Source organism: Rhinopithecus bieti, unplaced genomic scaffold (assembly GCF_001698545.2).
Source record: "Rhinopithecus bieti isolate Rb0 unplaced genomic scaffold, ASM169854v2 scaffold_35322, whole genome shotgun sequence".
NCBI classification, from domain to species: Eukaryota; Metazoa; Chordata; class Mammalia; order Primates; family Cercopithecidae; genus Rhinopithecus; species Rhinopithecus bieti.
The window spans coordinates 26,361-43,577 of NW_016815256.1; the positions used below are offsets into that span (position 1 = coordinate 26,361).

Here is a 17,217-nt window from a genome sequence, read left to right on the forward strand (position 1 = left end):
TTCATACACCAAACCTCAGCAACATGCAATTTACCCATGTACCAACTCTGCACACAAAGCCTCTGAGCCTAAAATAAAAGTCTTTTTTAAAAAAACTCTGACAGGCCTTGACTGATAAAATTATTTTTTCTTATTCTGAAATTTAGTACTAGAAAGTTCACTGGGCTGTATATTATGCTATTACTCTAGCCTAAATTTTGTCAGTAATAAAAGTGAGATTTTGACTCAAAATGTTAAGTAAAAAAAAGTTTGTATGTACAAATATGAATTTAATTTTATTAAAATATGCATAAAATTGAAAGAACAAAATAATAAGCACCATTTTAATTGGGTTGTGGATTATTGATGCTAACTTTTGTCTTTAAAACACTGTTTCTTCAAGACATTTTGAAGCAGAAAACAAAACTGGTATTTAATACATTTTATCTATGGTGAAGTTACTAAACTTTTGTTTTGGTTGAAATTGCATGCATATTTCATTCCTTTACTGTTTTTTCTCTCTCAGCATGCATTTCATACCAGAGTACAAGGCACACAATAAGGATAAAGCTTTAGTGTACATAATTCTTTATAACTTTTACATTCTTTGCATTTTTTATTTGGCCTTAATAACAATCTCACGAGGAGGAAGGATATAGGTACTTATAAGCTTCTTAAATTTTTCTGTTATGAATAGAGACATGTAAGTATATTAATGTCCATAGCAAATGTTCTTAAAATAAACATAAAGTATCAAACACTAAAAGAATCATAAGTTTAAATCCTAGTTGCTCTACTTAGACAAGTCAGATCTCAACTCAAATGTCACCTTTCCATGGAGATCCTCCTCTGATGTGCACTGTCCCCACCCTACGCCTCAGTCAATCATCACATTACCCATCATTGTCTTTCTAACACTTACCAGTATCTGAAATTATTTATGTATTTGTTACTTATTTAATGCTTATATCTCCTGTCACCACCACTCCCAAGAATGCACCTCCAGGGAAAGAAGAATCTTATTCTCCTTCCATCCCTCTGCTGTTTTTTTCTTAACACCTAGAGCAGTGCTGGGCCTAGTGTGAGAATTTCCTAAGTATGTACTGAATATGTCAATGAACAAGCAAGATCTCGCCTCCCCTGTAAAATGGAGATAATCATACCTACCTTACAGGCTTATGTCAAAGAACAGATTAGATAACATGTGAAAAACCCTCATATCTTAAATGCTGTCATTTTATTATTCCCCTGTTAACTTATTATAGCATACAGCGGTCCTGCACAAAGTTTTTTCCATGTCATGATAATGTTACCAGTACTATACCCCAAGAGCTTCCTAGGCATTTTTTTTTTTTTCTAAAATGCAAAGTCGCATTATGTGAGCTAATAAAATACCTATTAAAGAACTCTAATTAAAAGCACTGATGGTAAACAGTGACAGTAATCTGTATGGGTTCTATCTAGATAGATTATGTGACCATTGAAGAAAAGCAAAAGCCAGATCAGCTCTTCTAGATGGCTGAGGCCAGGCCTGATAATGCTCTTTAAATGCTGAGAGAAATACATCACAAGATGTCAAATAATCAACAACCATGTTTGGAAGACTTATACCTATCCTCAAGGTCATGCTAGGTGATATATTCACAAGTGGAATAACTGTACAGCCTGGCTATATGTTATTTCCTTTTTTGTCTCAAAAGGATACTTGGTCTGAAAGAAAATAAAGGCCATGTTTTGACTTTGATGATTTGTGGAACCCAAAAAGATTTATAATTTCATAAATCAAAATGTTGCCACATTTTAGAGCCCCAGAGACGCTAAAGAAATTCTTCAAAGACACACAGCTACTTAGTGGCTCAGTCATATACACCTTTTAATTCAGCTAAATTTGAATGCCATTGACGGTGCTTGAAGGCGTTTGTCTTTGTACTAACCTGCTATACTTTGAGAGCAACCTAGGAACATGCACAATGTTGAACATCCTAGGAATATAGTTCACTGAGCAGTTGTTTGGTTAGTTGGTTGAATATTCCCTCGGGCTGAACAAAGTTTCCAGCTGTCTCTGATTTACCTTAACTTGAAAATAGAGATAATAATGACCTTGGTACATTTTTAAAATGTAGAGTTCCTGAAGCCTTATCCTATGTACTAACTTAAGTACAGCACTCATATTTCTTTATCGTAAATGTTCTATACAAAATAACGTAATTTCTTAATCTCCTGCCTTCACAAAATTGATCTCAATGAAATGCCTTTGTTGCAAACCCATGCTGTAATGTTGGAAATCTCTTTGCTTTGGCCGAATTTTAAGCTGGATGTATATAATTTGACTTGACTTTCTCTCTGCTAAGTTATATTTGACCTCTCTCTCTGTGTTAGACTATTTTGATTCCAAATGAATCTTTTCAAAGCACCTGACATTTGTGGTATGCATGACTACATGGTTACAGACAAAATAGCAAAATATATAAAAGGCTTGTTACACATCTGGAGAAAATAAATTTTTTCAATGCAGGAAGGGACATTCTACATTACACATTAGCTTCCCATTTTGACCATTACACACTAGTGCACTAATATTTAAAAGAGCAAGATAAAAGTGAACAATTCAGAATTGCTTATAATTTGATTTCTGATTGTATGGGTATAATATTATAGGTAACACCTTTTTGTAAGAAATTCGTATGGAACTCAAACATCCATAAATCTCAGTAATACTATATAGAGCTTACTATATTGTGCAATGAAATTTGATAACTATAAAAAAGACAAACTCAATTATTACTTTAGTGTTTGCATTATTATTGAATTTTATTATTTTAAGTAAATCCATAATATATATAATAAATGTTAGTCTTTTGCTAGTCAGACCACTTAATTAAGCCAGAATATTTTATTCTTTAGCTGTTTGGTTTTGCAAGAGATTACTGAAATGCAAAACTAACAAGAAATTAGTCAACTGTTTATTCCTTCATTCCTAACAAAATGGAAAGTTTTTAGTTTAATACAAGTTAATAATTATGTTTGAGTCTCTATTATGTGTTCAACATTGCTCTCGAAACAAACATTTGTCACTGAAAACAGTTCTTGAAATACTATGTTTGGAAATACTGAGCTATTTGGCATTTGTTGAAAACTTAGAGTCAATTCTTCCTATCAGTGACTATATGCTCAGTCAAAAAGTCTTAGAACTAGTATTGGAATCAACTCAGAATAAAATTTACACTGGTGAGTCCTTTACAAAAATATAGTCAGTGTATTAAAATTCTGTAGGCATTATTATTTTATGTGTACTGTGCAATATTTGCTTCTAATTACATAACAATAAAAAACAGCATTCTATTGGTAGGTCCTACTTCTATCCTCAGTAGAAGAAAGTGAACAGCTGAGATGGCCTACTGCTTTCAGTAAAGACCCTCAGACCATGTCACTTGAAACTGATTTCAAAGAAGCTTCCCCTGCTCTCAGATCACACCATCTTGTTTTTTCCTGCTAGATGCTAGTCTTTCATCAATCAATTAGGGGATTTTAAAGCTACACTTAAATTTTAAAGCTACATTTAAAATTGCACTGATTTGGCAACTTGGCCCAAATTTAGCACTTCTTCACCTTGCTTTTGCATTTGTTCACTTCCTCTTAGGAGTTTTATCACATTCCTTTGCAGACGGTGACTACATCTATTTATTCACTTATCCCATTAAAGCCTAAAGCAGTGGTTTGCATATAGAAAGTACTCAAATACTTTGTGAATAACTTAATAAATTATTAAATAAAATAAAAATAAGTAATCACTAGGAATTATTTTTCTGCATAATATTATTCTATAGTTTAGTGACTTAAAAGAACGATTTATTCAGCTCATGAGTCTGCTGGTACAATTTATGCCAGACTCAACTAAGTGATCTTGGCTTGCACAAGCATCTGCAGTCAACTAGCAGGCCAGGGAGATAGCCTGATTGGTTGGTCCAGGGAGATAGTTAGGACAATTCAGCTTTGCTCCACATGGTCCCTTATCCTCCATCACAACAGCCTAGTTTGTTATCATGCAGGGCAGGATTCCAAGAAAGAAGGGCAGAACTATGCAAGGTCATTGGAAGTCTAGGTTCAGAACTCAGTACAGTCACTTCCACAGCATTCTATTGGCTAGAGAAAGTCATGAGGACAGCCCAGATTCAAACTGTGGGGAAATAGACTCCACTTCATGATGACAGGAGCTTCAAAGTTTTATTACAGAATGTGTTCATACATGAAGGAGTGAAGATTTAGATACATTTTTTGCAACCAATTTTTTGAAGGAGTTTTTTATTTTCTGGTCTTTGTTTTTACTGAGAATCTCACAAAAGAAAATGTAACTAACTGTAACAAAGGGGAGAGACTTATAATATGTATTATATATTATACTGGAATAAAAGACATGAGCTACAGTTCTTCTCGCCTGAAAGAATATGATGTCCCCTTTGTAGAGAAGTTGTTCTTTCTAAGGATCCAGCCCCAACAATAGAAAGAAAATAGATAAGGTAATTGGCTGCGTTTCCTCTCTGCCTAGTATTCCCCATTCTGTGAAAGGTTTTATTATTGCTACCTACACAGTGCTAGAAAGAGGCAAAGGTTCAGCCACAGTCATCTACTCATCAAGTCTCTCTGCCCTCCACTTGGAGTTGGATTTTTTACTGGGACACTGGAGTGGAGTTGAAACCAACCAGGTTATCAAAAAAAGAAAAAAAAAATAGGAAGATAATAAATATCTGCATGGTGATAAAATAAGAACTTTGGCCGAATTATATTTAAAGGAGTTTAATTGAACAATGAACGATTCACAAACCGGGGAGCCTTTCAAGCCAGAGTAGGCTCAGAGACTCCAGAGCAGCCATGTAGTGGAAGAAGATTTATGGACAGAAATAGGAAAGTGATGTACAGAAAATGGAAGTGAGGTACAAAAACAGCTGGATTGGTTACAAGTTGGGGTTTGCCTTATTTGAACACAGTTTGAGCAATTGGCTACATTTGATTGGCTGAAACTCAATGATTGTCACAAGTGTAGGCTATGGTCTGTTTACAAGTCTACTTGTTCTAGTTCACAATGTACAGAAAATCCTTTAGGCCACACTTAAAACATGTAAGGAGCAGCTTTAGGCTAAACTTGACCGAACAATGGTTTGCACCTGCATACCCTTCAAGATTCATCTGATCCATGTTTACACACTTCTTGAATATTCCATGCTGCTTCCTGCAACAGGGTCTCATAGCCCATATTGCTCTCTATGCCTGGAAAGTTCTCCTCTCTACCCACTTCATCTGGTTAACTTCCATTCTTCCTTTAAATGTTGTAGCTCAGACAATCCTTACTTGACCCAAAACTATATGAAAGTTGTTCTGCTAGATGTTTTCTTAGAATATTCTTTCCTTTCATCATATTTATCTCCATTTGTACAATTGTGTGATTATTTGATTGAGATCTAGCTCTCTCATAGACTAAAGGCTTCACGAGGGCAGGGGCAATTCCGGTTTTGCTCTCCCTTGTATTTCTGTTGCTCACATAGTGTTTACCTCATAGCGGTTGTTTGCCAAATGTGGGTTGGTTAATGAGGGAATGCATGCAGAGATAATAAGTAACTAACTGTGAGATTTTTAAGAAGGAGTAAAGTTATTTTAACATTTCTAAATTATGCACATTAAATATTAAATAAAGCCTGGGAAATCAGGTGTCTCTGTTTCCAGAGGGATGATACAGTTTAAACAGACTCTGCTATGATTTTTCCCAATGTGCTTCCAGATTGGGGCCAACAAATTGCCCAGATTGGAGAAAGAGTAGTTCTGTCTTGATGATCACCTATACTCAGGCTCTAGGTTCTTCATGAATCAGTGCCAGGTGTAGTGGTGGTATTTGCAATGCACACAGCTTTCCTATGAGGTCATTACTGATGGAAACCATCAACACTTCTGCCCCTGGGGGAGGGCAAGAAGTCAACTCCATTCAAATAAGCATTCCTCGGACTCCTGCTTCAGAAACACTTGCCAGCTCCTACCGCCGATGTTTTAGTTTGAAGGACAGGATAAAGGATGAGACTGAGGGGTGAAAATCAGAACAAACCCAGTACAGATGCATTGGGAAGGAAACTATGGAAGAGTTTCCTTGTGTCAATAGTATCCTTGTCATCCCTCCACTTAATTTAGTCAAGCAATAGAATACTGTTCCAAGTAGGTGCCAATTTTTCTGGGCAGATATCAAAAAGTGGTCACTTATTTCATCTCCCATAGAATAGACTTACTAGATGGTAAAATTCCTTCTTAGTATGCTAGTGCTATATTAATTTTTAAGGCTAGTTTATTCTGCAAGAATAATCATTGTGTAGTTCTAGATATTATTATTGTTGTTGCTCAATACAGACTGATTGTAAGCAAATGGATGTATAGACCAGATAATGCAAAATGCATGGCCAATAAGAGGAGAATTCATAATGGTAAATATGACCAAGGAACACATTTCTTTGACTATCTAGCTATCTTGATTTCTTCAGTAGGATGTTTATGATGGACTAAGGTAGCCTGCCTAAACACGGGTTTTAATAAGTTAGTATGAAAGAAACATCTGGCTTCATTCAACAAACATTTGCTGGACACCCCTGACATACTAGGAGCCACGGTCTGCCTAGGACCTAAAATCATATAGGACATTTCCTAATCATAAGGAGTTTCGAGTCTTGCAGAGTTGTTTGTCAAGTGATGGGTGAGAGGGTGGCTAATTAGGAAAAAAGAATGACAATGAAGATGAGGTATTACTTGAAGCATAAGAACAAATCATGTTCAGCTACAAAATTCCAAGAATATGAACATAATTGGGGTGTTTATGAGAAGGAAAAGTTCATATTACTGCAAGTGATTTTCAAGAAGCTGAAAAAGAAAACCTGGCATTTTGGAGAATGTAGACTCAGAAACAGTCAGAGGAAGCCTTTGAAGTTTTAGTGTGAGTGGGGTTCTGGTTAATGTTTCCATAGCAAAGCTCAGGGAGTTGGGTAGGTTATGAAGACAGCATCAGGATACAGACACCTCACCCACTTCTGAAACTCAACTGCTCGGAAAGGTTATAACCCACAGAAGGTCAGAAGACACTATATGTGTTTCTGCTGGGCCAGAAAACTGGACCCAAATAGGTAGAAAATATAAATCTTTCCAATTAACATTTTCAAATAACATAAGAGAAGCAAAATATCCTATTCTAAGGGATACAAGGTAAATGTGAATGGGAAGTGAGAAAGTGAGCATGAATGCTCAAGGAAGGGAGTGCTAACTCCCGTTCAAGAGAAAAGTCACACCACAGTGACAGGCCTGCTGTGCAAAAGCCCATTTGGCAAGAACAGCCCAGACCTTCCTTTCAATTTTTATCAGAAGCCACTGGTCCTAAAGTATCACTGGCGCCTACTGAATTTTCACCAGGGACCTAACAGAAAACATCTGCTCTCTTACTTAAAAGTAAATCAATTGATTAAATCAATGTTTGCTTGCTTTCTTCTATTAGAAGCATAGCTATTTCTCTTTTTCTTCTCTCCTGACTCCTTTAGTAACTTACTTCTGCTTATGAGTTAAAATCTGGGATAAAGGTGTGTCTCCTTCTATACCTACATGGGGAAAGTTACCACAGGTCAAGCTGAAATTATGTCACAAATTCATGGATGTAAACAATTTGGTAATATTTTATATGTAAATTGAAAGCCTACAAAACCACATAAAATAACCTCTAACAGCAAATACGTGTGTGTGTACACAAAATTCTCACTGCCTTGAGAAAATCTCAGCCATAAATACAAAACTCTTCATCTTAAAATTTGGCCTTCATGTTTAACCTCATTTTATAGTTTTTGTAAAGGAAATTTGTAAAGGAGATTCCATGAATGATTTAGGCCTGGTTTTGGTTGAAGGTTTCGAACTTAAAATTGGAATCTTTGTTATAAAACTTCTGGGATTAGGACACACATTGTCTTATATGTTTTTCTGAGTCAATAAGAGTACCCTACTCTATTGATCAGTACCCACTAAACAACAGGATCCATATGAAGCAGGACCTCAGAAAACAAGAATACAATAGCAGCCAACTGTAGAGAATGGATGCAGTTTTCACAGAACAAACTCTTATCCAGCATCTACCATGTGCCAAGCACTGTTCTAGACCCAGGGTATACATGGAGAAGTGTCATAGTGATTGCCATAAAGAGCCTCGTGATCTAACAGCGAAAAGAAATAAACCTCCAGTCATAATATCCTGAGATAAACGTTGTGCTGGGGGATATATATAAAGTGACCCAAGATAACAGAGGCAGGAGGGAATAACTCTGCCTTTAGAGAAAGTGGAGGGGGAGTCAAGGAAGATTGAGCTGGGCCTCAAGAAGGATAAGCTCCAATGCTCATTTATTTCTCTGGTGTATTTCTAATTTCTGTAAACTTGACAAGTTGTTTCACTGCTGTTTCTGAGAGTATTCATCAACTAACCAAGGGAATTAGCAGTAAGTCACAAGTTTAAAAGACAAGTTGGGAAAGGGGGTGAGAGAGATGTGAAGCCGTGGTTAGGGCTGGGGTGAGACGGATGAGAAAAACAGGAGTAAGGAGAAACTATGGAAGGATGGTATCCTTACAAAGGCAAAAAACAAAAGAGAAATTGTTCCACATGCATTTTACCTTTCTTTCCCTTTGCTACCTTGAATTTATAGGAAGCATCGAAATCATTGAATGGGAAAATGAAATAATATAGTTATAATCCTCCTCTTCATCTCTATCAATCAATAGGGTATATAATAAATGTGATATTTTTAAAATGAGGGGAAAGTTACTAAGGCTCAGAAAATCAACATGTTATGACAGGAATGGGCCATAAATATCAGTTTAGTAAGCATACAAGAACAGCAACTAGAGGCCTCTGAAGAAATTAGGTGAATAACACTTAATCCATACAGTCACTGTGGGAATTAAATAAAATATCCATGTACAAGACAAAGAACATTGCCTGGCACCGATTTAGCATGCAGCAGATAATTATTTTTATTGTTGTCATCTGTCACCATCTAAAAATATAGCTAATGAGAAGGGAAAGGCCCTGTCCAACCTCATTGTCATCTGTAAAGGCAAACTGGAGGTGACTCGTGAAACAGGAAGAAAACAAATGTAGAAATTTTATTGGGGCTACCTCACTATTCCTAATACCCTAAAGCAGATCCTAACTGAATACGTGACTCTAGGAAGCTCTAGGGGTTATCCACCACCCTAAGATCTTGACCTGGCAACATCTTTCGATAGATGTCATGATGAGATAATAAAAAACAAAAACAATTTAGAAAGAAATGTGCTGAGAGAAGTCCACAGAAGGGAAAAATAGGAAGAAGCAAAGTCAGGAAAAACATGTGAAACCTGTCAACTCTTCTACCTATGCCTATATGCTGGCCAACTGTTAGGAACATTGGTGCTAACAGGGATAACACATCATAGTGATTCCTGCCCAGAAATAATATAAAACACAATGCAGAGACATGCTGGCTTCATTTGCTGAAGGATCTTGGAACTAAAACAGGAGGGAAAATAGTTGTTCCCCTCCCTGGAATGTCCCCAGACTAGTCTGTGGTGAGTATACCACCGCCCTGGCAGCTATCACAGGACCTTTGGTCATTTCTGCAGGGTGTGGGCTGATACTCGATATGACCACAGCTAAGCATGGGGATGCACATGACAGAGGGAAAGTAAATGAAAAGGATTTTGTTTTTCACATCAGTATCTGAGGTGAACAGGCCAGACCAAGAATGAGATAAAGTGTCATATTCTGACAAGGAAATACAGAAAGCTCAAAGCTTGGGGTGCCATCAAAGCCACGCACAGTAGGAGAGAAACTTCAGACACATAATTGATGCATGGAACTGGAAACAACCAAAAAGCTGCTCCAAGTTTCTGAAAAGCAGCCAAATCACAATATCCTGAGACATTCAGAAAGTTCCTAATGAAGCCTCATCTAAAGCAACTTCTGAAACATATGTTCTAGTAATCTGGTGATGCATTCAACCAGCACATATTAGGGGCCCACCACACACCCAACATGCTGCTCAGTTCTGAGAGATGAGCTCCTGCCTTGTAGGAACTTATACTCAGGTGTGGGGAATGCTCAGTTCTGAGAAATGAGTTCTTGTCTTGTAGGAACTCATACTCAGATGTGGAGGATAAGAGAAACATTCTTCAGCCTTCATGGTTTGAGTGCGGATTACACTGAGATGAAGTCATGTGGTAGAATGCACCACTTAAGAAAGAAAAGTTGGCATTCAGAAACAAAACAGTGTAAAGGGCTATATGCACAGCTGAATGGCTCAAGGAAAACCACCTAGGAAAGGAAAATATGTGTTCTCTATGTTCTCTATGTTAAATAGCCATTAGGCTGTCCTCTGTTTCAAAATATTGAAACACTGTAGAAAATTGCTGGGTAAATCAAGAACTTGTAAAAGGAATTTATACCATCCACACTGCTGGAAATATGGGACTCTGGTTCTGGGTTGAGACAGTTACATAAATTATTTTCTTCTCTGACTTTCAGGTTCACTAAGAAATGGTGCGCTAACAGCACTAAGAATAATCTTCAGGAGAAATAATCCTTCCTAACAGAGCCTGTAAACATGTTACCTAGATATGTACATTTGTCAGAAACTTGGGTAGAGGTTATTCTATCTCTTCTCCAAATTTAATTCTTGGATCTGATTCTCTGTTCCATTTATCTTCAAGAAAAAAAAGAAAGAAAACCATGTGATTATGAAGGCAAAGATTTGATGAACAATAGAAATGAGATAAAACTATTCCTTCAGAAAGTAAAAATGCCAAGAAATGATTTTTATTCCTGTGTATTTGTACAAGCTAAACAAAGGTCCAGATGAGGAGAAAGTGTCTCTAGAAAGATTGGCAATGGAATGCACTGATGTATTCTGAGAAAAATAACAGGGGAATACAGGCTGATCAAAGTTCAGATCCCAGCACAGGCAAAAAGTATGGGAAGGGAGGAAATAAAGAGGCCTATGGATACTTCTAAGACATATAATTTTATTTTAAAAATCTAGTCAAAATACCTTGGTGCAGGCAGGAAAACAACTTTTGAGAATTACATAAATAACAAAGATTTGAAATTGGAAAAAAAAAACATTTTATAGCACACAGACTCCCTAAAATATAATTATGTATTGTTTAACAATGGGGATACATTCTGAGAAATGTGTCATTAGGCGATTTTGTCAATGTGTGAACATCATAGATTGTACTTACATAATCCTAGGCTATGTGGTATAGCCTACTGCTCCTAGGCTACAAGCCTGTATAGCATGTTACTGAACTGAATACTACAGGTATCTGTAACACAGTGGTAAGTACTTGTGTATCTACACCAGAAAAGGTACAGTAAAAACACAGTATTATAATTCTACAGGATCCCTGTCATATATGCAATCCATTGTTGACCGAGACATCGTTATGTGGTACATAACTGCATTTATAAGTTCCATATACATATGGTCTGTATTCAAGCTGAAAATCTTACTTAAATTGTTCCTCTATATGAAAGAGAAGAAAAAAAAAATGTCTGAAAGCCCTTATGATAGAGTAAAAACAAATTTTTAAATGAGGTCAACTTTTTTGCCCCCATCAGCACCCAGCATATCATCAGAATTTATATTCTTTATACTAAAATTTCTGGGAAATGATAGAATGCCACAAGCCAGTATATTATATTTCTTATTTGTTTGTAGGAATATGGAAATATACATGCACGTATGTGCACATGTGTGTGTGCACACTTGCACAACCAATTGGTAATGGGCACACAGATGGTGTGGGGATGAAAGATTCTAAGCTGGATGTTTGTGGGTTTGGAGTTTGGGAAATAGCCTAAGAGATTAGGGTGGAGGTAGAAAGCTCCTCAAGGATCTTTATTCATTATTGGAAACCCAGAATTCCATGAGCCTTAAAAATCACCTAGTGCAGTTATTCTAAAATCATGCTCTAAGGAAACCCAGGATGTCAAGAATATGCCTCGGTGATCTACAAACAAGTAAATGTCTGTCATACAAACAAACAAACAAACAAAAATCCCTGTAAACTACCTAAAAATGTATTCATCACTTTTAACTATTTTTATATTTTAGTGTTCAAAATTATCCATTTAGTCCAACTGTCTCATTTGGCAGGTCAAGAAACTGAGAACAATCAAATAACCTTCTCAAAGTCTCAAACTAGTTAGTGTATAGTTAAGATCATGTCTTAGTCTGAGTTCTTCTCAAAGCAAATCTCAAGACAGACTTGGGTTCAGGTAGCTTCTTTAAGAAGTGACCCTCAGAAATCCGAGTGAGAAAATAGGGAAAGTGAGATAAGGAAGAAAAAATATAATAAAGATACATGAATGAATGGACTACTAGGGTGGCAGCTAGGGCTCAGTCTTGCTGGGGAGCTTCTGAGAAACCTTGTGGAGTAGGCCTCTGAATTATCCCACCCAGGAATTGGACGATTGTGTTTCCATCCATTATGTCCTATTCCTCATGTATACAGGGTTGCCCTTCGGGATCTTAACTCCCCTGCACTTCTGAACCACAGAGTAAGCACCCAAGGCTCTAGTGAAGGCCTCAGGTGAGTAGTGGAGAACCACCCTACTTGAGGTGAGAATCAGCACGCAGGAAACTGTTCATCACAGCTGCAGGTAAGCTCAGGTGGGCCCAGGTGCAACGGAGCAAGGTATCCACAGCATCCACAGCACTTGAACCCAGGGCATCTTACTCCCAAGCCTCGTTTCACTGATGTAACACTAAAGAAATGTGTTTATACTGAAAAGCGTTCTTCTATTCTTCACCTGCCTTCCTGATGAGCTAGTTTCAAACACACAGCAACCTAAGCCACCACTACTTTTCAGGATGCCACAGAATAAGAGCCATTTCACATATACCATATACAGATAAATTTACTCTATTTCAATTTCAGTCAGTTGAATGCTTCCCTAAAAGAGGGATCTAGGATTTCATCAAATGAAAGTGAACTAGATGATAACAGGGATCCAGCCAGGATTTTTCTTCCAAAGGAATATTGCTCTATGAGAAAGCCAAGGCAAAGGCATTCTGAGAGATTCCTAAGGAGTACACAGAGCTGAAAAGCTGATGTGAGATGTGAATGAGTTTAGCCCATGAGTTGGACCTAAGGATGTAATAGAGAACATGCTGGTAAGCCACAATTATTAGGGATGAAAAAGTAAAGTAGACGGCAGGGTGATCAGGTGAGAAGACTCCTAGTGATGAGAATGACACAGACAGCTGTCATTTCCTTTTCTCACTTTATTTAAGATACTGATTATTTTACCATGGTTGATGATGATGCCAAAATATAAGCACACAGACATTTTCCAGTGCCTGACCCACTAACAATTTTATATCTTCCCCTGCAGGATTTTGGAATACTTTTCATAACTAAAAGAAATCTTGGAAATGTCTTCTATTTTCCACAGTGAATGGTTTAAAATAAGATTTGGGTTTAAGTGAGCATAACTTTTTATTAATAGTACTCTGCTGACACTTAAATATTGTAGAGGAATGAGATTCATAAGATCCTCTTCTTCAATAATCTAAATCATTTTAGGTTATGGAAGATTCTTGTATTCTTAATAAATGTATATTTATGGTACTGTTATCCCCATATATAAATTTATTTTTGAATATCTGGATTCACCTGCACACCCACTGATAGGGTTTGGCTGTGTCCCCACCCAAATCTCAACTTGAATTGTAGCTCCCAGAATTCCCATGTGTTGTGGGGGGGATCCGGGGGAAGGTCGCTAACTTAGTAAGTGCTTTTCTTATAGAACCACTTCTTACTGAGCAATTGAATCATGGAGGCCAGTCTTTCCTATGCAATGCTCGTGATGGTGAATAAGCCTCATGAGATCTGATGGGTTTATCAGGGCTTTCCACTTTTGCTTCTTCCTCATTTTTCTCTTGCCACCACTATGTAAGAGGCGCCTTTTTCCTCTCACCATGATTCTGCGGCCTCTCCAGCCATGTGGAACTGTAAGTCCAATTAAACCTCTTTTCTTTCCCAGTTTCAGGTATGTCTTTATCAGGAGTGTGAAAATGGACTGATACACCCACATAGCAAAAACTATCACAGAAGCTACAATGAGGAGAAATATTTACTCAATGCCAGGCAATGTACCATGAATTCTACGTATTTCCTGAATTCAAATAACTCATTGATATTATTTCCAACTCATTGAAACACATTGATCAGCAGCTTAAATATTAGAAGGCACAATGATAGACTCTGTAATAGATACAAAAATGGATCAGGAATAATCCATGTCCTCAAGGAAGCTATAGCCTAGTAGAACCAAAAATCACTTTAATATAAGATATAGTATGTTTTGTCATTAAAGCGTTGTAAGTAAATGGCATAGGAGTTCAACTATAAAACTTTGGTGATATGAAATGAGACCCTAGTCCTGTGGTGGAGAATGGTAAAGATAAAAAAAAATCACATAAAGCCTTGGAAAACTTGCACCTACATTTAAAATTCTCTGCAGCTGTTAACTGATAAATCTGATTTGTTATCTGGAAGACTGCTTAAGTCCTGGCACTACGTGGCTTTACACCCTTGACTTTCTGTTTACCCCTATAGTTCTATATCTTTCTTATCTTTAGATTTCAAAAAATAAAAATGTTAAGATCTGAAGAACAGACTTGAGATAGGTCCAATTCCTTTTAGGTTCACAAATTATCGCTTGTCTTCCTTAGCATAAGTCACGGAGAGCACTTATCTAAGTTTTCCTCTTATCTAAAGAGGCACACACTCTGCACCAATAGACTGTATTCAGGAGCAGAGGTAGATAAAAATTATCTGTTTTCTTAAAGTACTACATGCCTAGAGTAATATTTATTTTGCATTCTTCTCCCATGAAAATTTTTCCTAAAGAAATACTCCAAATAGTTCAAATGAAAGGGATTTCAAAAATGCCAATTAATCAAACTGAAAGTTTCTTAAACTTTCTGGTGGAAAACAACTAAAGAATATACACCTTTGAAAATGCTTTTCATAATGGGAAAGGAAATAAAACATGATAAGAATTAACATACAGTATACTAAGCATTTTCATACATCACTTTTCCAATCCCTATAGAAACGTTGTGAAATAGTTACTCTTATAAATACCATTGTACAAAAAGAAACTGAGGCTTCGAAAAAAATAAGTCATTGGCGAATAAGTTGGGATTTGAGCCTGGATCTTGCTGATTCTAAGTTTGTAAACTTAACTACTGCTAACAGTTTCAGAATTCATTCATGTGTTCTCGTTAGTAAGCTAGAAATAAGATCTGTGGTAATAGATACATATGCACAATATTAATTTGTATCTCAATGAACATGATTATTTGATCAAAACATGATGCCACCTTAATCATAAACCATGTTTTGTATGGTTATTAATTAACATTCATGTGGAGTAACTGATCCTGAAAATTACTTTAGTAAGGCTTTATAGTAAATATTTTTCTATAATTCCTATAGAGAGAAGGGGAAATCAGTGACAGAAAATATGTAACCTTAAATATTTTGGGGTTGGAAGCACTATTTTTCCCATATAAATGCCAATGACTTCATGTTTATACTAAGAGTGCAAATAATCAGAAAATCCAGCGACCCACCATGATTCATCTCTTAACCTGCAAGCACTTTGCCAATGTGCACCTAAAAGTTCTCCACAATGTGAATAAGAACATCTTGCAGTTACTACCTTGTATAGAGATCACGTATACAGAAACTGCTACTCAAATATTATCAAAATACTGTCTTTGTCCTTTGATCACACACACCCCACCCAGCATACCCACAACTAAACAGAATACTTCATTAGAGGAAACACATGAGTTCTGTTCAAAATCTCAGCAAAAGCTGGTCAACTAATTTTTAGAAAATTCACTATGAAATCAAAAACTTATCCAAAGAGCTGAGATGTTACACCCATTCCATTACGGCACAATGTTACGTCATGAACATGGGCTGACAAATCACTGGTGAGTTACATGGCAACGCTTCATTCAGGAGGCTGTTCTGCTTTACACATCTGAAAACTACTTAGCAAGTGTCTGCACATCCTAACTGCAGAAGCTACAGTCTTCTGAAAGACGAAGGTCTTTACACAGTTTAGTGCTCGGTGTTCTTGGCACAACAATGCAGTGTAGTTCAGAAGGTATTTTGGCAACTCTTAATCTGAGCAAGAATATGGCTTTTGAAAAATAAGGTTTTAAGAAGGTTTGTCATTTTAGGTCTAAATTTGAATATAATATGACTCTGAACTCTTACATTTAGAACAAACAAAACCTTAAAATTACTAATTGGTTCAAAATGGTTTTCTGGAGAAATTAATCTGTAACAAAAAGTTGGCATTGAGTGTGAAGGCTCCACCATTTTTTAAGCAAAGTGTACAAGATGCAAAGGGACAGGACCAAGAACAAGGGGCTCAGACATTTACAACAGCAGGCATTTTCTCTTCCTCTTCTTCACGGGAGGTGGGCAGAGGACTGCTTGAATCTCTTCATCTAACACTGTTGAGGCCTCACTGTGTGAGCGCCGAGCACTCCAGGTATTTTACAGCACCAATCTCCTTAGCTATAGCTGGACCCTGCAGATAGGTGATGGGAGTCAGCTTCTTCTTCAGTTTCTCAATCGTGTCTTTATCATCCCTAAGTTCAAGTTTAATTCCCACTAGGATGATGGGAGTGTTGGGACAGTGGTGCCACACCTCAGGATACCACTTTGCACAGACATTTTCAAATGATGCAGGACTCACAAGGGAAAAGCAAATTAAGAACACATCTGCATCCTCTCCAGCACCTGTTGCTTCCTGACTTTTTAATGATTGCCATTCTAACTGGTGTGAGATGGTATCTCATTGTGGTTTTGATGTGCATCTCTCTGATGGCCAGTGATGATGAGCATTTTTTCATGTGTCTGTTGGCTGTATGAATGTCTTCTTTTGAGAAATGTCTGTTCATATCCTTTGCCCACTTTTTGATGGGGTTGTTTGTTTTTTTCTTGTATATTTGTTTGAGTTCTTTGTAGATTCTGGATATTAGCCCTTTGTCAGATGAGTAGATTGCAAAAATTTTCTCCCATTCTGTAGGTTGCCTGTTCACTCTGATGGTAGTTTCTTTTGCTGTGCAGAAGCTCTTTAGTTTAATTAGATCCCATTTGTCAATT

At 36.9% G+C, this 17,217-nt stretch overlaps 1 protein-coding gene across 2 annotated transcripts in view; it reads right to left on the reverse strand.

Moving 5' to 3' along the window:
* Positions 1–16,573: 16,573 nt before the first annotated feature.
* The window catches only part of LOC108515883 (ras-related C3 botulinum toxin substrate 1-like), a 1,838-nt gene continuing 1,194 nt past the window's right edge, over positions 16,574–17,217 (reverse strand). The window contains exon 2 of one of the 2 annotated variants that reach the window (XM_017853064.1): positions 16,574–16,840. In XM_017853064.1, the coding sequence (XP_017708553.1) occupies positions 16,574–16,840 (267 nt within the window). Of the gene's footprint in view, positions 16,889–17,217 lie in introns of both variants that reach the window. The other variant, XM_017853062.1, reaches the window with a different exon arrangement.